Source organism: Chenopodium album, chromosome 13 (assembly GCF_948465745.1).
Source record: "Chenopodium album chromosome 13, dcCheAlbu1.1, whole genome shotgun sequence".
NCBI classification, from domain to species: domain Eukaryota; kingdom Viridiplantae; phylum Streptophyta; class Magnoliopsida; order Caryophyllales; family Amaranthaceae; genus Chenopodium; species Chenopodium album.
This window is the reverse complement of record NC_137846.1, coordinates 33,978,605-34,001,068: the sequence shown is the minus strand read 5'-3', so window position 1 is coordinate 34,001,068 and position 22,464 is coordinate 33,978,605. Positions and strand designations below refer to the sequence as shown.

The following is a 22,464-nucleotide window of genomic DNA, read 5'->3' as shown; positions in this document are numbered from 1 at the left end:
AATAAGAGTATGTAGATAATGTATTTGTGGCCCCTTATAATGCCAAGATATTCCTTTGTAGTGATCAAAGGAAGTTTTCAGTAGTATTTGCTACTTTTCTTTGTGATAAAGTAACAAAATGCTTAATTTTAGTTCAGCCTTTCTCATAGAATTTTTGGTAATAAGACCTTTTCCTCTGTCCTTCTACGTGCTTCTATCTCATTTTTTCTGCTGACCCACCATTATTCGTAACTTGCCAAAAAGAAATCTACATATGCTGGCATAGTGATATACGTGGCGTTAAACAACAACTATATTGACAGTTTTTATGCTGTAAATCATTATGTCCAAATAGGCTTGATTATATATAATGTAAATTTTAACTTACAAAACAAATTGACTTTTCAAAAGTTTATGATGTGTTGTGTGACTCCTAACCTACCACGATTCCAATTTGGTATCCTTGAGTTTAACCACTTATTTTGGGTTACTGATCACCTTCATGGCTTATGTTTCATGTATGTATGTGTCAAGGATCGGAATTAAGCAATGTATTATGACTGTTTAATAGTTACACGTGACTACTAATCACTAAAATAGCAAAAACCATACTTGACATAATTGAAACTAGGTTGAGTGCTTTCCCTAATTCTTATTTAATTAGATTTGTCTCTTCTTTCTTGTTTTGTTGACTTCTCTTAACCGTCCCTTTCAAGGACCCTTTTGTTGACCCTTGCCTTGCTGACCGTTGTTCTCCTGTTGACCATGGGCTGCTTGTTTGTGTTTGGACCTTCTAGTGTAAACCTTGATGGGTTCGGCTGAGGTGCTAACTGGGTCCATGACAGTATGCCTTTTTTTCTCGTTTGTCTCTCTGATCAGATAGAGGAAGTTTTCTTTTACTCATTTTCACTTGTCCCTTTTCCCCAAAGTCATTTGTATATTGTAGTGCTCTAATTATTCATATTAGTCTTTTAGTGGCAGAAATATAGTCTGATAAAAGAGTGATAGAAAGATATCCAAATCACGAAACATAAACCCGGAATGAAAGTATATAATGAAACGTTAATTTTTACTAACACTATATTTTCTGTTTTTTCAGCGGGAGCTCGATTTGCACGATTTTCTGCTCATACTGTACTTTTGAAGCAAAAGAAGGTACACTCTACCTTAGATATTAGCTCACTAATATTGTATAATGCACTTTTAAAACCTTTTCATATGACATACATATGTGTATGTGCATTCATACTTAAAGACTTTGCATCCTTTAAAATTTTAAAGTTTACTAACACAACCTTATCTGTTTTTCCAGCCATGTTCAATAGCTTGATTCCCATGGTTGTCTGCTCTTAGTGTATTTTTGCGGTAAAAGAAGGTACTTTATCTTAGATCCTCTTTAAAAATCCCTTTTGACATACTACAATACTTAGATATCATGTTCATGAATTGTTGAGCAAAGCAAATGTCTTGCATAATGGATGATCTTACTGTGTTTTCTAGATTTATTTGCTTCGTTTAAGGCCTTATTAAATGCCATGATAAAAAGGAATGTTATATAGACTAGCTAGATACATTAATTTGATTTTTGTAGTTTTTTTTATTTTTATTTTTTTATGGATGCTTGTAATATGATTTTTTATAATGTTATTGTTTATAATAAACTATATACTTCTTTGTAGACATGGATACTAGTTGGATTGATTTACAAAGAGGTGATCCTGGTTATTATAAAGGTTGCATGAAATTCTTGAAACTTGCTAAAGAGACTCTTTTACCAAATTCATGGGAAACTAAATGCCCATGTAATAAGTGCAAGTTAAATAAAGCGAATTCTGTAGAAGAAGTAGGAGGGCATATTTTATTTTATGGTTTTTATAAAAACTATAGAAATTGGATATTTCATCGTAAAGATGAAGGGAGTAAGACCCATGATCTAAGTAACAATCTAGCAAAGGAAGTAGGTCGAGAAGATATGGACGGGTTACTAAAAGCAGCTTATAAAGTTAATACACAACCAACCGACAAACCTCAAGATCCATCATTAAGTGAACCAATTAATGAAGATGAAAATTCATATGACATGGATGAGGGGTTTACCATAAATCGCGAGGTAGATAATGAGTATCAATCAACTTTCTCAAATGAAGAACAGGCAAAGTATAAACATCTCATGGAAGCTTTTGGAAAAGGCATGTACGATGGGTGTACTACTTTTTCAAAACTATCATTTTTATTGCACTTGTTTCACCTAAAGTGTATGTTCCATTGGTCTGCTGAGTCATTTAATAAATTGCTTAAACTTCTAATTGACGCATTTCCCATTATTAAGGATTTTCCATCGTCTTATTATGAAGGTATGAAGATAATAAATGATTTGGGTTTAGGATATGAGAAAATCCATGCATGTCCAAATGACTGCAATGTTATATTGGGGCGAATTCGCAGATAAAAGTGAGTGTCATGTATGCCATACATCAAGGTGGAAAAGTGTGAAAGGAAAAGAGGGTGATGTAAATGAGAAAGGAAAAGAAGCATGTGAGAAAGGCGAGGCAGCTAAAGTAATGCGGTACTTTCCCCTTATCCCTAGATTAAAGAGGCTTTACATGTCATCTAAAACTGCAGAGGACATGAGATGGCACTTTAATCATAAGGATGATAATATTCTAAGACAGCCTTCTGATGGCGAGGCTTGGAAAAAATTTGATAAAAAATATACACAGTTTGCTGTTGATCCTCGCAGTGTTAGATTGGGCCTAGCGAGTGACGGTTTTAATCCATATCGTATTATGAATACAAATTATAGCACATGGCTGGTGGTCCTTATTCCCTATAATTTACAACCATGGCTTTGCATGAAATCATCATCCTTTATTCTTTCTATAATTATTCCCGGTAAATTTGGTCCCGGTATGGATATTGATGTGTACTTGCAACCATTAATCCATGAATTGAAATTGTTGTGGGAAAGTGTTGACGCTTTTGATTCTTATAGTGGAAGCAACTTCAAAATGCGAGCAGCCCTACACTCTACTACTAATGACTTTCCGGTATATGCCATGCTCTCAGGTTGGAGTACGAAAGGCTACAAAGCTTGTCCTTCTACGTATTCATATAGATTTGGTGGCAAAATTATCTACCCTGGGTATCGAAAATGGTTGCCTATCGATCACCCGTATCGTTCACAAGCTAATTTGTTTGATGGGAAAGAAGAATATGGTATTGCTCCGATTCGTACTAGCGGGGCCGAATTTTTGAAGCAACAAGAAGGGGTAAAGTATGTATATGGGAAGTCAAAAAAAGTTCCTAAAAAAAGAGGGAGAAAAGCTGCCAATGAACTTGATGATGATTGCGATCCCGATGGTGATGATGTTCTGTGGAAAAAGAAAAGTACATTTTTTGAATTAGAGTACTAGGAGCGTAATCCTCTTAGACATAATTTAGATGTTATGCACATCGAAAAGAATGTGTCCAATATTTTATTAGGAACTCTTTTAGATATGGATAATAGTAGAGATGATGAGAGTGGCAGAGAAGCCTTAAAGAAGTTGAATATAAAGCCCCATCTATGGATCGACCCTCAAGGTTACATCTCGCCGGCTGCATACACCATGTCTAATGAGGAGAAAAAACGATTTTTGAAAGTCTTGAAAAATATGAAAGTTCCTAATGGATATGGATCTAATTTGCAAAGATGTGTGAATCTAAAGCAACGGAAACTTATTAATATGAAAAGTCATGACCATCATATTCTCATGCAAGATATCCTCCCGGTTGCTTTAAGGGCGTCGAATGCCACAAGAGTTATTGACTTGCTTGAGGAGTTGTCAGACTTTTTTAAAAAGATATGTTCAACTGCTATAGATACAAGAGAATTAGATATCATTCAATCAAAGCTCATGTTGACTCTTTGCAAGTTAGAAAAAGAATTTTTACCAAAATTTTTTACAATTATGGTTCATCTACTAATTCATTTAGTGGATGAGGTTAGACTTGGCGGACCGGTTCGTTACAGATGGATGTATCCTATTGAAAGGTGATTTTTTATATTATTATTATTATTATTATTATTATTATTATTATTATTATTATTATTATTATTATTATTATTACTACTACTACTACTAAATTTCTTTAGTCTTTCACATTCACATACATAATCGTTAATATAATTCAAGGTACTTGGCCTTTTTAAAATCTCATGTAAGCAATGAAGTGCAACCGGAAGGATCTATAGCGGAAGGTTACCTTTTGTGGGAGACAATTGCATTCTATTCGAGATATTTAGAAAGTGTTGAGACTATATTCAATAGACCTAGAAGGAATGAAGATGGCGTATCAAACATTGACAACTATCTGTATAATACTGGTGGTCGTGTCGATGGAAAGAAAGAAAATGTCTGTTTAGATGATAGAAGTTTAAAGCAAGCACATCGCTATGTTTTACTTCATTCTGATGAACTGACACCGGTGCTTGAGTAAGTAGCATTATGTGTTTCTTTAAAGCGTTGAATATTTACTGGTTATTAACATAACATTTTCAATCTCAATAGTGAGTTTATAAAACAAAAACGGCAAGAGAAGGATGTTGGAGGATCTCAAGATAATGATTCTACTGAAAATCAGTGGATAATTAATGAATTTGCAGATTGGTTGCAAAGCCAGATTATATGCTTTTAGATTTAGGGTTTATTTTAATTTCATTTTATACAACTATGTTAGTCTAACTTTATTTTACTCGAATTATAGGTTCATAATTTAGATGATAGCACAGTAGAAGGAAAGTTAAGAAAAGCCTTAGCTGGTGGCTTGAGTAACCGCGGGAAAAAGATGAAAAGTGTTATTATCAATGGTTACAAATTTGATATTGTGGATCGTGAGAGATTTCGAGCAACTCAAATTCAGGAGTCATGGTTGAAGCCGAGGGTCAAGAATACTATGGAAAACTCAAAGAAATTTTTGAATTAGATTATTATGGTTCTTTTAAGGTTGTATTGTTTCGTTGTGAATTGGTCGATATTCGTAAGGGTGTCAAAAAAAATTCGAATGGAGTTGTTCGTGTCAATTTCTCAAAATTGATGCACACTGGTCGATTTTTGCATGATGATCCATTTGTTTTCTCATCTCAAGCAAAACAAGTTTTTTATGTTGAGGATGTGATACAAAAAGGATGGTGTCATGTCGTGAAGACTAAGCCTAGGGACTTGTTGATGTACCTGAATAATTTGTTTATAACTTTTAGTGTTGGATTTTCCTAATATTTCAACTCTAGTATATTGCTCATTTATTTTTCTTAATTCATACTTTAGATTATGTATACTAATACTTTTGTTTTCTTGGCTTAATATTTTTGTTGTCTCGCATGGTTTCTTAATTCGATTCTGATGTATTAATCTTATTGACATGCTTATATGATTTTTTATTTATGTTCGTTTTAATAACTTATCTTACGAATTTATCAGGTAAAAAATGATGTATCGAAGCAAGAGAGCAAGGGACATACTTGCTGCCACAACAAAATCACATGATCCAGTCTCATCACAGTCACCAATAACCACTACTACATATACTTCTTCTGCTGCTAAAGCTTCACAACCCACCAAAAAACAAGCTGCATATACTTCTTCTGCTGTTGAAGCTTCACAACCCACCAAAAAACAAGCTAGAAAGTTACCACAAACTGAGGTTCTTAGGGATGACAAATGGGGACCTTTTTCTCCACCCATTACCACTACAAAATGTGACTAACCACCACCTAATAATTTAGGATCCATTTGGAAAAATCCTCTTGGTTCAACATTGAGTTCAGTTAAGGAAGCAGTTACGCAAGGTCAGCAGAAAAAATACCCACCAAAATTTTTATCTTTAGTCCCACCTAATATCCCACCTAATATTCCACATTCAATTGCACCAGACTCATTGAACTCCCCTTCTACTTCTCACAAACCTCCTGAGCGCCCAAAACCTGCAACACGAGGAATCCAGAACCATGAAACAGGTGCTGTGAAAACTTCAGCAATAGCTCCACAGGATAATCAAGAAAGAAAAAAATGTGGAAGACCATCAGAAGAGATCCCGAAACAATCTAAGTCTTTACGACCAAAAGCACTTCCGGATTGGCCTATAGACATAGATTTTGACGACAAGGAGGAGGTTCTAACCATAGGGAAATATTTTCTATTTAAGTTGTCTACTGCAGTAAGCTTGTTGTTATTGTGGTGTGTTTCCGCCATCTTGCTGCTGCTTCTTGTTGTTCTGGGGTGTTTGTGCCCTATTGCTGCCTTACTATGGAGTATTACTTTACGGCTTTTGGGATGCAAGGAATTTATCATTTGTCTAAAATCTGAATTTGCTATACCTGGTGAGTGTCATTTATGACACCCTTAGGCTAGATTTTTCTCTATATTTTTGTGCTCATTTTTAGTCTTTTATGTCGAATTTTTAGGGAATAATGCTTGATTTACGTGTTTGTGTGTTAGTTTAGAGAAATGCGTGCTCTTAATGGTTTTCTTTCTATTTTATGCATTTCTTGGCTATTTCTCCCGCTTCTTCGTTTCTTTGACTTGTTTTGTAGGTGTGTCGAGTTTCCCGAGATTTAATTATCAAGGAGGAAGCTCGAGCGCATTCAAGGAGTTTGATGGAGCGAAGTTTGGGAATCCAATCATGCAATTCAAGCTAGCTCCGCAAGCATAAGAACCTTGGAAGCAACGCTTTAGCTTGGGATATTCAAGCACTTGGAGGTTAAAGTTGCTACCCTTCTCACGAGCATCACCTCGAGTGCACTGATGATAGGGATACTCGGGAGCGCGGAGTTTGATCGAGCAAGCAAAGGAGCCAAGGCCTCATGCACCACACGGGGGTGCGCGCGCGTAGCACAGGGGTGCGTGCGCGCAGACCCAGCTGTGTGCGGGCGCGGCTGTTGGGTACGTGCGCACGGCCCTGTGCAGCCTCCTTCGCTCGATTTTTCTATTTATAGCTTTTGACTTCTTTTTTTTAGGATGACTTAATTTTTGTACTTTAGATATAATTTTCCAGAAATAGTAGAGAGAGAAGCATAGGATTTACTTGTTTTGTACTTGAATTTGATCTTAGATTTCAATTGGATCCTGAAATTCCTTCTTCAATTCAATGAAAATTTGTAAGAATTCTTTCCTTTGATTTACTTTCAATGCAATTCTTTCTAGTTTCTTGAATTTTGATTGAGATTACATTCCTTGCTCTAGAATTTGTTGATTGATTGATTTTCCTTTTGATTAAGCTTGAAATGAATATGATTTTGATTGAATTTGTTTTGTTCCTTAATTTCACCATGATTAGTGAGTAGATTAGTTGCTAGGGAGAAGGGAAAGCATGCTTGATTGATGATTTTTGCTAGTTGATGATACTAAATTGATTGAATTGTTGCAATTAAATTGGTTGACATAGTTGTGCATGTGATTAATTAGACTAGGGGTGATCAACCTATAAGATTAATCTAGATTGCATTGCAAATTTCAATGACATGAACCCTTGATTTGAGAATTGCTTTAATTGATTGAATTTGATTGTGATTTCTTCTAGTTAGCCATTCATAGTGAACCCTAGCTTGGCTTATAGGAGATAGCTTTTGGATTCCTTTGATTGCAACTATTATTTATCCTTTGTGACGTTGAATCGATTGAGTGATCTATCAATTAGCATAATCATTGGTCTTGCATGTTGAACCTATATCCCTAGTGTTTAGCATATTGAATTTCTCGATTTGTCTAGCTTCTTGATACTTTAGTTACCGACCATAACCATCTACATTCTTCGAACTAGCTTGACATAGGCTATAGCTTTCACCTACTCATTCCTTTGGGTTCGACCCTTGACTTACCATGATATTGGGTTGGTTGAATGTTTATAAATTAGGTTTGGGTCTAAGGAGAGGTAGATAATGACCTACATTTTCCTCTTGTCAATATCTGCTACTAATTGATCATGTGTCTACTATTTAGTATCAAGTCATACATAGTGCATGGATTCTTTTTAGGACTGATAGTTTGTTGTCCATTTGTTAGAAAAAGAATAGAGTTTAATTATGTTTTTTTCTGTAATATGAAGTGCCTTTGAAATGACTATCTCAATTTGCTCTGGATTTGCTAGTTGTTGCTGCTTCCTGCTATTTAGGCTTCTTATTCCCTTGTTGTTTGCCTTTTTTGGGTTTCTTCACGACAATATTAGATATTGTGAGCCGCTCTGATAAAACGCACAAATGATTTTCAATTAGTGATTGATTATACTGTTATGATATGAATGATTGGCATTTTCAAGTCCTGTAAGGTCATCCTTGTGCACATGTTATTTCTGATTTATTTGACATCATGATGCAGGCAAATGCTTATGTGTGTTGCTTGAATAGGTCCATGACATACTGATATGTTATAGACCTGGCAAAAGTAACCTCATCCGAATCTCCTAACTCAAACCTAAATTATTACACCCAAAATCACATGACTTGGTCTTGGACTAGCCAAAATTTTTTATAATTAATAACGAGGGATTTTTCTTAACAAGGTATATACAAGATTCTCTGCAATAAAAGAAAGAATCTTGCAACATCTTCTAAGCTTCATGTTGGCTGTTTGTGAGTGTGGTTGTTTGTGAGTGTGGTTTGCTTTATGTTAATTAGGTATGTTGACTCCATTATTTTCGCTTGTTCTCTCACAGCTTGTATATTCTGATAAAAATATATAGAGGCAGCAGTCAGTTCTTTTGTCTGAGGTTTTAGCTGCTATGTTTGTAATTCAAGAAGCAGTTCAAGTTTTCATTTCTAGTCAAGCCATTGCTTGAACTGCTAAAATTTGTTGGCAATATATATATATGTATGTATATATGTATATATATGTATATATATGTATATATATATATATATATATGTATATATATATATATATGAATTTGCTTGCTAATCCTCACTATTTCATACATTTTTTTGAACTGATTATTTCTTTTAACTTAATTTTGTTATTTTATTTAGACTCCAAGGGTAATACAACATTAGTAAGTGGTATTATTCATCCAATTGATGTATAGAGTAATAACGGCATACAGACTATGTCGAATTCAATGATTTATGCCAGCCAATTAGGAAAGGTGGACATATTTTGGTTAAATTCATTTGTATCATTGCGAAGATGGAGTCACATTATCCAGTTCGGGAAAAAGATTGGAATGCAATCGACAAGAATTTCAAAGGGAAGATAATTACAGACATAAGAGTAAGTATATTCGTCCCTAAGACATCCCCTTTCATTGCCTAAACACACATACTTAGCCGATCTCTTACTTCTAATAGATTACTTACAGATTTATATTTTTAACTAATTATTTTACTTTACTGAAGGACCACTTTGTGATTCGTCCTGGTGCGGAATATGACAACCAAGCTCTCAAGCGTTCCAATAAATGTTGGAGATAGTTCAAATACTCTCTGAAACAGATTTATTACAAGCCATTAAAGAAGAAATTGGATGAGATGTGTAATAATGTGCCACATGGAATTACCAGTAGTAATTGGGTTAAGTTGGTGAAATATTGGGATTCGGATTACGGGAAAGTAAGGACAATATTTAGCTCACTGTTTACTCTATTAATATTAATTAATCTCTAACTAAAAATTTGAAAAATGTGAGTGCAGACTATGTCAGCATGCGGTAAAAAAGCACGAGCTTCTCAAAATCAGTTTCATAGATTTGGCTCTAAAAGTTTTGCAAACCAACAAGCTAATTATGTATGGAATATATATGTCATTTTATATTTACTTATGATGTTAGTAAGAGCAAAGCCAGGTTATATGCGGTATATATTGTTGTACATATCTTTAATGCTTGTTTTGCTTTATTATTTATAAGAAGATGAACATAGACAGAAAATGAGCTTCATTACTACATTTTTGACATAATGCAACAGCTAATTAAAGGCTAATGCAACAAATTTACCTTTAATATTCTAATAGGGAGAGCTAATACAACGGCACTAAAGAACCGTTGTGTTAGCCTAGCTATTTCAACAACCAAGAAAGCTGATGCAATGGTTTGTAATGAAAATTTAGAGGCCATGCGCAGAAATTTTCATGACTTTTCTCTACTATTACCCCAAATATTTTAAACCCCTTACACGTGTTGCTTTTCTAAGACCAAAAATAAATAGAAAAAAGAAAAGAAAATTGGAAAAGTAAGAAACCTTCTTTGAACTAAACCCATTTTCTGATTTTTCTCACATTCTTGCACTATACCCACTTTCCCCCAATTCTCCATTTTTGAAGCCCTAAATTACGGTAGGAAAATTACTCAAAAATTCATGAGAGGAAAATTAAGCAAAGAAATCTGAGCAAGTAGACGAAGGCGGCACTTAGGCGGTGGCTAATTGCTTGAATTTCAGGCGGTGGCTGCGAGTTTTAGGCTACTTAAACTCCCATTTTCATCTTTCATGTTTCTGCCTTGTGGTTGATTCCTCGAATTGCTGTTTAAGGTATACGACAAAGTTTTGTTTTTGAGATTACTTAATTGAAATTATTGTTGTTGCATGTCGTGGTGATTAATTTGATGTTTTCGTTGTTGTGCTTGCAAATTTGTATTTGAGGCCATATATTACGATTATAGGAAGATGAAATTACTTAGTTCAAATTTGATATTTTAGAGAGATTTCACAAGTTGGGTGAGAAACGATCTGGGTAATCTGGTTAATTTCTGGAAAAACATAGAGAATTTGAACTGAAAACATCAGAAAAAGGAAAGATTGATAAGTTTATTTGTTAGTTTGGCATCTAACCAGAAAAGATGATTTGGTATATGTTTGTAGATCAATCTATAAATTTTAATGTAATATGTATTTAAGTGTTCATCTAGATTTCAAGACTCTTGGCATTCAGAGTCTTTGTTAGAGATCCTTAAACGGATGTGCTGGAGTACTAATCCTTTGTAAATTTATGACAGCTTGTTGGACAAAAATTAATCTTGAGTTAGTGGTATACATTATTTTAACTGACATCCGAGATAAAGATCAAATGGGCAGTCTAAGGGTAAGATAATTTTTTATTTTTGATTTTTTTTAAAATCTGACTTCGATATGAGTGCATTAAATGACCAGAAAACTTTATATACGCTGCTACCCTAACATATTTTACTCATCTTGTGTTACTCTGGTCGTCTTTTGCTAGCAGCCTGCTGACTTTTATTTATTGTTAATCTGTTATTTGGTGTCTTAAATGTTAAGTTTGCTTAATGATTTTTGTCAATAAAGTTGTAAAGACATAGTGCTGTAGTTTTGTGATATTTGTTATGTCATTAATCTTGCAATTTGACATTCTTTTGCATATAATACGTTTGTCATACTTCATATTTAGCTTTTATTATGCATTTGAGTTCTCGTGAATTTAATTTTTTTTTTTAATAAAGTAACTTTCTTAATTCTTACCCCAAGGAATGGATAGTGGAACCAAAAAGTGGTGGATGTTTGCCAAATGAAATGATGAATATAAGCGGGGAGTAGACGAATATGTCTAAATCTGGTGCCACAATCAATCAAATATCATAAATTATTTTCTATTGCTTTTGTGTAGCTTTTGATGTATGCTACTAACCTGACTCTACCGTAGCTACTGTTGAAATGTTGATGTTGGTGAATTTTTCTAATGCCCACTATTTCTTTTATTTTTGGAAAAATTAGAAGAAATAATCCCATCTTTCATCAATTTATGTAGAATAATCCCAACTTTCGATTATTGTGGAATAATCTGAACTTTGGGGGGTCTTCTTTTCATCAATCACAAACCGGTCAACAAAAGTCATTGACCTATTATATCAAGTCACTCGACACGTGTCAAGTCCTAATTGGTCCAAAAAAATTAAAAAAAAAATACATAAAACTACCCAGCTACCCCTAACCTCCACCACCACATCACAGCACGCCACCCCACCATACACCCTAACCTCAACAACTACAGCCCATCCCGCCGCATCTCCCCCCATCCCTTGAGTCGCTATTTTCCCCACTCCCCGAAACCCCACGCAACCACCGAAATCACCAACCACCCTAACCCCAAAACGCAGCCACAGAACCGCAGCCCGAAATCGCAGCAACGGAACCGCAGCCACGAAATTGCAGCTACAAAGCCGCAGCCACGAAATCGCATCCAAATTTCGCTAGTAGGTAAGGTGGTTTTGGGGGTTTTTGGTGGGGCTGGTGGCTTTGAGAAATTTTCGACAGTAGGATGGTGGTTTTTGGGGTTTTCGAAAGTGGGGTGGTGGTTTTTGGGGTTTTCGAGAGTGCGGGCTGGTGGCTTTTGGGGTTTGGCTGGTGGCGTGGGAGTTTTAGGGACGGGGATGGTGGTTTGGCTCGGAGTGGTGACTCAAGTGGTGGGGGAGGTCCGGTGGTCCGACGAGGGAGGTGGGCGGGTTGCCGGATTGGATGGGTGGTTGGGGCTTTGGCTGGTGGTTTTTTTATTTGTTACTTATTTATTTTTAACCAATTAAATTGTGACACATGTCACTTTAACAAAAAAAAATTTAACCCCTCCAACCGATCACTGGTATTTGGGATTGATGAAAAAGAAGACCCCCCAAAGTTTGAATTATTCCAGAATAATCGAAAGCTAGAATTATTCTACATAAATCGATGAAAGTTGAAATTATTTTTTCTAATTTTTCCTTTATTTTTGTATATAGTTGATGCTTTTATTGTTTGCTGCTACTTTTAATTGTTGTATGTTCTGTTGTTGATGTTCATGCTTTTTATTATTAAATAGTCTTCTGCATCTCTACATTGCCATCATTAGAATAGAGAAAGTTTGTTTGTTAAAAGCCTTGCATGCATCTTCGTATCTATGATTAATATATATGTAAAATTCTTGTTATTATTTAATTAACTTAGAATAAGAATATGCAATCTTTAATTAACTTAGACACTTGTTATTATTTTACTTTTGTAGAGTTTAAGAAACTTGCACTATCTAGCTTTTTTGTATAATGCTGCCTTAATTCTATTGTAGCTGTTATTGAACAGTTACTTCTATTGATGTTATTGAACTGTTGCTACACAGTCCTAGGAAAAAGTTGCAAAAAACCCAATGGGAAGGAATGGCCCAAGATTCAACACATCCCTTACATTATTTATTAAATTACTGAGTAGGTGCGCTCCAATCCATTCATTCTGTTATTTAGTCGTTAAAATAGTTTGTAATATGAATATATTTTTCACTCAATCTCCAATTTGCATCTCTTTTTCTACTTGAGCTTTGATTTAGCATGGGGGTGATACAAATTTTTCGAGAGTAATCCCCATAATAAACTTTTTGAATATACCATTAATTTGCCTTTTCATTAATTTTAGAACCTAACATAATGCAAAATCTATCTAGTTTGTCCTTTTCTTAAAATCAACTACATGCCATAACATTTTTATTTAACATTCACAGTAACTAATTTACCGAGTGTCAAATACAATAATTTGTGAACCTTTTCTGACTTCTAAGAGGTCTTGATTGCTCTGCAGCTTTGCTAGTTGTGCTGGCTATTTGTTGTCTTGCTTATTATCAGCTGGCGTAGACATTTTTATTTTTCTCCTGACTAGGGATGTCCCATCCCCATCCCCACCTAACATTTTCTCCCCATCCCCATCCCCATCCCCATCCCCATCCCCGCGGTGGGTCCAATATTCATCTCCATCCCCGTCCCAGCTGGTACAACTCCAAAACCATCCCCGCCCCACCCCCCACTTAGATATCCATCCCCACCAAGACCCGCCTAATCCCCACCCAAAACCCACCTAATCTCCGTCTCTCAAATACATAATCCTACATAATTAATACGGATTATAATAATTAAAAAAAAATTCTTAATACTACGAATATTTTTGTTTATATTATGAGTGTAGTACAAAGTATTATAATTAATATTTTATTTCACGTAATTATTTTATAAAATAGTATAAAAGTATATAATTTGCTTTTAAAGATATATAGATGTGGGTATGAGGTGGAGATGGGGCGGGTACGTAATGGGAAATCCACCCCTACCCCATCACCCATGACGGGTATGGTTTTTATCCCACTCCCCGTCCCACCACCCACCAAACTGAGACCCATCTCCGCCCCATTGGGGTGAAGATGGAGCGGGTCTCCTACTTGACCCGCCCCACTGACATCCCTACTCCTGACCTTCAGGTATCCAACTCACTTTTCTGTTCAATTTATGGACTCTTATCCATTTTTTTTTTTGTTTTTCATCAATCCATCTACATCTGTATTTTGTGCAACGAGATTTTATTTGGTGTGATTATGTGTTTGCTTTCTAATATAGACTGGACTAGAGAAATCTGGGTAATGCTTGTGTGCACACCTGATTGATGACTAGATTGCAGCTCCAGAATCATTGTTATTGGTTCAATTGTAAAATAATCTCGGAATATTCATTGTGAAAACTAGGTGAACTTTCTACCATATCTTATTTTAAGAAGTGTAACTATAATTTGCAGCATTAGGTTAGTAAATGCTTGTTGTTTAGCAAAAAAACAGGACACTCACTAAGATTTCACCTCTAACACTTAGCATTGCTTTTGACATTGACCTGAGACTATTTATGCTATTTATGTTCAGGATATTGAAGTATGTTTTGATTTCTAGAAGCTTCTCCGATCATGTTTTGATTAACTCTGATAGTTCTTGAGTGTGATAATAGTCGATGCTATTATTTAATAAGACTAGAAAAATAATAAATAAATGTACACATCTCGAAGAGAAAGTGTCCTGTTTATTGGGATTTAATTTGGTTGTGCTCTGATGAACAAGTTTGGAGTTATTTGCTTTCCTGTCTAGCTTATTAAGTAAGAGAGCTAAAATGGGGGTTGCAGTGATCCTTAAGTAGTCCAGTCGCATACGTGTTAGAGTATGTACCTATTGCAATTTGTTTTATCAGTCTCAAGTTCATAATGCTTGGTGATCAACATATTAACCCCTTTCCCTTGTATCTACAAATATTGTCTTGGTGAATATTTTAGAATATTATTTTTGTTATGTAGTACTATATAAATTGGGATCAATATGTGGTTATCATCATAGCAATCTCTTTGTTTGTTTTTTTTTTTTCACTCTGAAAATCTGGACATTCTTTTCAGTAGTACTTTATATAATACCACCAGGCTGCCATGAATTATATGCTAGCAGGTTTGCCTTCTCCTTTAATGATTTTATGTGTGTCTCTTCTCCTTCTAATGATTTGAAGTTTGATGACTTATTATAGATTCTTATATATAATTGGATTAATTTGTTTATCTGGTATATCACTTAGATTTGAGGTTTCTCGAGTAGTGTTATTGAGGATTATTTATGTCTGTGAAAAAAAAAGAGTATACTAAAAAAGAGTGGGAGCAGGTTTATGATACCAATTTGCTTTGTTCTTGTTTGTTTTAATTGGTTGGTTATATATGTCTTTGTTTTACTTTATATGAACTATGACCTTGTTACCATTCATGTTAATATTCAAACTATTACATTTCAGAGGGGGAAAAAAAACAAACATCAAGTTGAGAAATTGGAGAATCAGGAGAAATAAATGGAATTGGAGAAGCAAGAGAAAAAAAAATGATAATGTGGTCCAATGAATTACTGATAATATTTTTGGGGGGACAAAATAATTTATATAATACTTTTAAATATTTTCTTTCTTAGTTTAACTAATGATAATTTAATTTTAATTTGTAATTGTTCTTATAGATAACGATGTGCAAACTTTTAATTTATATTAATAAAATTCTAAAATTTTTTTTTGAAAATTTTGATTTTATTTTTATTATTATTATTAGGAGTACTATTATTATTATTGGCATTAAGTATATGCACTGTGTGGCATTAGGTTTAGGGAACCGTGGCATTAGGGTATATACATAGTGGAATTAGGTATAGGAAACCGTGGCATTAGGTATTATAACTAATTCCACGGCAATAATGTTGCCGTTGCATCAGGTATTGATCTAACGCAACGGATCATTGATGCCGTGGCATTAGGTCTCATATGCATGCCGTTGCATTAGACCTACTGCAACGCCAACAGATGCCACGGTACATGGCCGTTGCATTAGGCCTAATGCCACGGATTTTGACGCCTAATGCAACGGATTTAGGGGTTGCAATAGGTCAAAAATGTAGTAGTGCGCTTGTTAGCATTGTGGATAAAAACACATATGGGTAAAGACGGAAGCTTTCTTTCTAACACAGTCACTCATGATTTTGTGGTATGGTTTTGTGACAGATTTCTGGTATGATTTTGTGGTATAATTTTGTGCAGATTTTGTGGTCTTACATTACTCCTAAATGTTGGTGTAGGATGATGTTAAAGCTAAGGTTGAAGAGCTGAGGATGATACACCCTAAGATGTCTGAACAAGAGCTCGAAGATGAAGCGTTTCAGCAAACTATGTATCGTGATGAGATTCCCGATCGTCCGGTGGGTTACGGACTACGGGTTAAAAAGGGGGACATTTTCGGAGTGCGTGGTGTATTAAGGAAGGAAGGGTATGGAAAATTTCCAAAGAGGACTATTGTGATGGATAGTGTTAAATAAGAAGTGAATGCTTTGCACAAATAAAATGATACACTATCTGAAGAAAATATAAAGCTGAAAGACCAGGTCGGACACAACAATCTTCTTCTTAAAGCACTTGTTGGACAGTTTTCTGAGATAGTTGGTGCAGTTCGTCAAGGGAATAGATCTCCAATTCTTATAAAGAAAACATCTGAATTCTTAGAAATGGCAAACCACTAGTTAACCCCCTTTCCTTTTATCTGATGAACTGCCTTACTTCTCTATTTTCTCATATCACTTTACAACTTCTGTATTTTGAGTTTCTTGTTGGACTTGTTCTGTTTGCTTGCTTAGAGAGTTGTTGGTTTCTAGGATTGTGAGCTTCTTGGTTATTTGTGTGTGCAATTAACTTTTGGATCAAAAATCAAATCATTTTATCTGAAAATTGGTTAAGCAAATAGTAATAGTGCCACAAACTGAATACTAAGCTGAAATCCAGAACTGAATCCAGCTCTGAATTTCAGAACTGAATTCAGAGCTGAATTTCAGAACTGAATTTCAGATTTGAAGTTCAGAACTGAAAATCAGATTTGAATTCAGAGCTGAAATCCAAAACTTAATTCAGAGGTGAATTTCAGAACTGAATTCAGAGCTGAATTTCATAACTGAATTTAGAGCTGAATTTCAGAACTTAATTCAGAAATGAATTCAGAGCTGAATTTCAGATCTGAAGTTTAGAGCTGAATATTAAATTTGTTGTTTGATTGTTCAAAACTTTTCTTTGCTGATTGTTCAGAACTTTTCTTTGCTTAAATTTTCATATTGATTGAAGGGAAGGTATGTTAACAACTGCATTATATTAATGAGTTATGATGAGGTGTTCTGAAGTACACTGATGTGTAGACGGAAAATAAGGAGAATGTTTTCAATCTTGGTCTTTCTTTTTGTTCTGCATGCTGCATACGAAATTATATTACCAGACCACAACATTATCTTGCAGGTGGTGTAAAAATATAAGGAAAACACAAGATGAAAGAAAAACCTCCGTCTAGAATTGATACATTTATACTTTAGTTTAATTGATATGTCGCTGTGATAATGCTCAGAATTAATACCATGAAAACTTTATTGCAAAAGGACCTCTCAGATTATCAGATCTTAACTATAAAATTACCTTCTTTTCTATATTTACTTCAGGGGCTGTTAATCCATTCACATTGTTTACCCTTGGTCTTGGCGAACGACTGCTGATCTCCATTTTGGTGAAGCATTTTCGACTCATTGTTAAGTGGTTCATTGGCATGAGAAGTCTTATTCATTTTTGTTAAAACATGACACTAACACACTGTATATGGTAGTTACATATATCAGATTGTCTTAGGGGTCAAGATACACAATTTTGGGATAAGGAGTTAAATTTTCCTGCAAGGTTCTTATATAATGGTGTAGAAATTGTACTATTTAAAGAGCATCTATAGAATATAAATATATAGCCAAATACACACACTGTTTACCTACACTTTACTTGTGTGTGTGTGTGTGTGTGAAATTCAGAGCTTGTGTGTGTGTGTGAAATTCAGAGCTTGTGTGTGTGTGTGTGTGTGTATAAGCCTATATTGTGTAATGTACTAATTTATACTTTGTATCTTTTCTTTTTTTTTTTTTTTTTTTTTTTGAAGATTGGAAAAAGCAATGTAGGTGCAACAAGAGAATAGGCCTGAACACTTGAGCATCAAAACAAGCGACTATATCGTCTATAATGCCATCATCTATATATTTTGGCTTTTAGTCTTAATTATATTAGTGATGTATTTATTTAGGACAAGCTACTATAATATATATATGCGACGTTTGTTTTTTTTTATTTTTATTAATTGTGTTGATGTTTTCTTTTATAAATTTGGTAATTAACTACGTACTCTTATTATTATTGGTTAAATATGGTTTTTTTTTAATCGAGTTATATATATAGAATATTTGATTATTTTAATTTTAATGTTATTAATTTAATTTATGATAAATTTAAATAACTATATTGTATGTATGATGGTAATAATTAATAAAAGGAAAAAAAAGAAAAAAAAAAGCTTAACAAAAAAAAAAATTCTAGACGTTTTTTAATGTCTACATATTTTGCACATTTTCATATTTCAAGAGTTTCCCGCCATACCATAGGCTGACACAAATAAATGCAAGACAACAAAAAGCGTCGCAAAAAAAACTCCACAAATTTGGGATAATGCGCGAAATAAGTATTTTTCGACACTTCGTATATTAGTTAGGACACATAAAAGCGTCGATATTCTCGACCTGTTTTGTGTCCCTCAAAATTCTCGACTCACGTATTCTCGACGCTTTTTAGCAGCATCGACAAATATTTTTTCGACGCTTTTTAGCGTCGAAAAAAGTCCTAAAAAGCGTCCAAAAACACGCTTTTTGTAGTAATGCTAAGTCAATTTATCCATTCCTCTACGGATTCAACCCTTCGACTCCTAATGCGCTTAAAACAATCACTCTTACAATAATAGTCCGTATACTTAACTTGGTCCCTTCCATTGCTCCAATTTAGCATTAACCTTTTCATTGGTCTCGTTAACCATTATAATTTGCAAAATACACCCTAGCATTAACCCAAACTTTGGTCTCGTCCACCTTGTTATATAATCTAAAACTGCTACAAAGAGAATTAACTAAATGTAAGACCTTAGTGTCGTAGTCTAACCATAACAAGATAATCCTTTGTTTCTCCATTTAGACAACACAAGTCCAAACATTAACTCTTACTCCCGATATAAAATCAAAATCAATATAATTATGAGAAATACTCATTATTAATCTGTACACAATACATCTTGAATCAATTTAAAATTCGACTCCACACTTGCCCACACACATCGACATGAGTCGACCACATCACTAACACCACAAATATCAATAACTTGTATTCATATTTATATACTTTCCACAACAACATTTATATTTAACTTTACAAATATAAAGCGAGTTCAATGTATTCAACTATAAACTAAACCACATATAACTGATATAAATCCATTGCAGGACTAAGAGGAAAAAATAAAGTACTACCACGAAGAGGACTAATAAAGCAACCACTACTACGACTAAATTGTTTACTGCAGTACCTGAAGTTCGTATCCAATATCGGAGAGCTCAAAACACCGATCGACCACTACTAGCGGCGAGATTGTCGACGAAGCAAATCGGGATCATATAGAACGAATCTCCGAGCAAGTATCAAATGAAAGACCCAAACATTACAGATTCGTAAAAAGGGGAGCTAGAGATAAAATTGTAACCAAGAGGGAAATTTGATTATCTAACAAAAAGTAACTCGGGTTTACTTCCGTTAACGCCTTCACGCCAACCCCTGCCAACGCTTCAATTATTGGTGCAACAGCAGTTAGTTGGCCATCTACAGCAAACGACGCATGTACCCTTATAACCTCACTTGAAAAGTCCAAAATACCCTAGATAAACGAAATTCGTTAATATGGGGAATGAACTGGGTAGCGCTCATTATCTACTTTTATTTTTGTAGGAATGTCAACTATTATCTACTAAGCCAACTGCATGACACCCATTGATAGTATAACTAATAAATTAATGGAAAAATATGCATTATTAATCCCAACTTTGGTCAATTATTACTTTCACCTCTGTTTTCTTCTATCAATCCCAAAAACCGAATTACCTGCTAAGAAGGTTTTTTTTTTAAAAAAATAATACATAATTAAAATGCCACTTGTCATACATTGATTGGTAAAAAAAAACTATTATTTCGTCAAATGCCACTGAGCACTTTAATAATTCACCAAATGCCATCAAGGTTTTCAAAACTCACCAAATGCCACCGAGTTTTAAAAAAATTCACCGAGTGCTGTAGACACTAAATTAAGTTTCCCTAAAAACCAAACCCAGTGATCAGTACTTTTCACGTCATTGATATAGAGTAAGGTGAAATGTTGAAGAGTCTCGTGAATTCTTCTGTTTTCTAAAATGTTTTAATATAAATAATTCATTTTTGTTTTCGAAAATCATTCATTTTGTATCATATTTATTAAAAACGTCCAATGTAGTTTAGTATAGTCCATAATCAGGGTCCAATAATTGTGTAGTTGGATGGAGTTTGAAAATACCTTTCTGATGATATATTATAAGCCCAATTTCGATGAATAATGAGGAAGTTATGGCTAAAATAATAAACTGGGCCCAAAGTGAATTTTATATACGGCCCAATGATCATGTGGAGGGTCCTTTAATCTTAATTATATTCCTAAATCAATTAGGATTAATTAGAAGCTTATATGAGTATCTAAAATATCTTAATTATCATTTACGAAAACATAAGATAAAGAATTTGAAATTGAATAAAACTCCTCTTTTTGAGAGTCCTTGTTCTGTGAGAAATGGAATATGTTCAGATATTATTTTCGTGCCTCATAATTTTTATCCAAATCATATATGGTTGGATAGATCTTGAAATTATCTTTCCAATGATATATTTTAATATTAATTCCGAGCTATAACAAAAAAGATATGAAAGAAATACGAAACTCTATCCAAAACTGACACCCTTCCCCTATTTCAGCCATATCTTTCATTCTAAAAATTATTTTAATCTGATTCTAATTGGGTAGGAAATTATACTTCAAGAGCATTCCTACGGCATATTACATGCCTTATTTAGACTTTTGGATCAAAAGATATGATAAAAAAAAAATACGGCAAAAAACTGTTTTTATCGCAACGGGATAATCCTATCGAACCGCGATAATCTTATCGCGCCGCTATAATCCTATCGCGCTCCGTCAAAAGGAATTTTAATCCAATTCGAATTCTAACTCTTTTCTAATCGTTTACGGTCATTTTTCTCTATTAATACAATCAATTTCCTCCGTTTTAATCACCAACAATCATCAATAATCATCTTTCTATTCTCTCTCAAAGCTAAAAGCTTATTCTTTCCCCCTCTTTCTAAGCCTAGCCTTTTCAAACACCATTCGTCCATCACGAGACTTAGATACACATAGCCAAGCTCGAAGTTGCCTTCGCCCTCGACGTGAAAGGTTGATAATTTCTGAGGGTTTGGTCCCATATCTCTATTTTAATTATTTAAATTAATTGTTTGATTTAATATTTTATTGAACTTACTAACGTGTGTATTGTTTTGATGGAAAGAGATACGAGGCGCATCAAAGTAAGTTGTTTTATTGTTATATTTTTATAGAAAGCATGCTTATATTATGTTAATTCCTAGTATCATGTTAGGATGTCATTTATTGCTTTCTAGTATCATGTCTAGGTTGCTTCCTATTTCTTATATCATGTTAGTATCATGTTAGAGTTAAAGTTTTGATCTTTATTATTTAGTGACATGCTAGGATTTTTTATTAATCATGTTAGTATCATGCCTAGGATCTTGCCAATATTATTATGCTTTGATGAGATTGAGATTATTATGATGATCATGATTTGTTGTATCAATATTATTATGTTGCTTGATATTATTGTTATTGCTTAATCACGCCCTTTTATGTAGGTTTAAAGGTAATTTGTACTTGAAATCACACATAATATGATCATTAAAAATTTTATTTAGGATAATATGATTTTAATTCAAGTGATCGCCAATAATAGATTTGTTTGTGCATTAATATTCGACAAACATAGATTAAACGGGTTTAGGGTTAATATATTGATTGTATGTTAGTCAGAAAGCGCACATGAATATGAGAAGAATAAAGTAGAGGCCTATTTAGGGCAGGTTCAATCCCTTTTAGGTTGGATTTGTACCTTCATCCCCGAATATCTAGTCATGGTTCCAGACCACTATGGAGTTAGCGATCTCTTGGATTATGAAGGGGTGTAACCTTCACCCTGTGAATGGTTTACATGTTCCTAAAAGTTTTTGGCGACTCTTTTTCTCT

The 22,464-nt window shown here is 34.2% G+C and overlaps 1 protein-coding gene and 1 long non-coding RNA gene across 2 annotated transcripts; both read left to right on the top strand.

Moving 5' to 3' along the window:
- The first annotated feature begins 1,660 nt into the window (after positions 1-1,660).
- Positions 1,661-3,392, top strand: LOC145575446 (uncharacterized). Its single transcript, XM_081633317.1, has 2 exons — positions 1,661-2,333; positions 2,425-3,392. The coding sequence occupies exons 1-2, from the start codon at positions 1,661-1,663 to the stop codon at positions 3,390-3,392; spliced, it is 1,641 nt and encodes a 546-aa protein (XP_081489443.1).
- A 6,632-nt stretch (positions 3,393-10,024) lies between these two features.
- On the top strand, positions 10,025-16,972 carry LOC145576582 (uncharacterized). The gene is made up of 2 exons (XR_014098468.1): positions 10,025-10,470; positions 16,319-16,972. It is a non-coding gene; the product is annotated as an uncharacterized LOC145576582 (long non-coding RNA).
- The last annotated feature ends 5,492 nt before the right edge of the window (positions 16,973-22,464 follow it).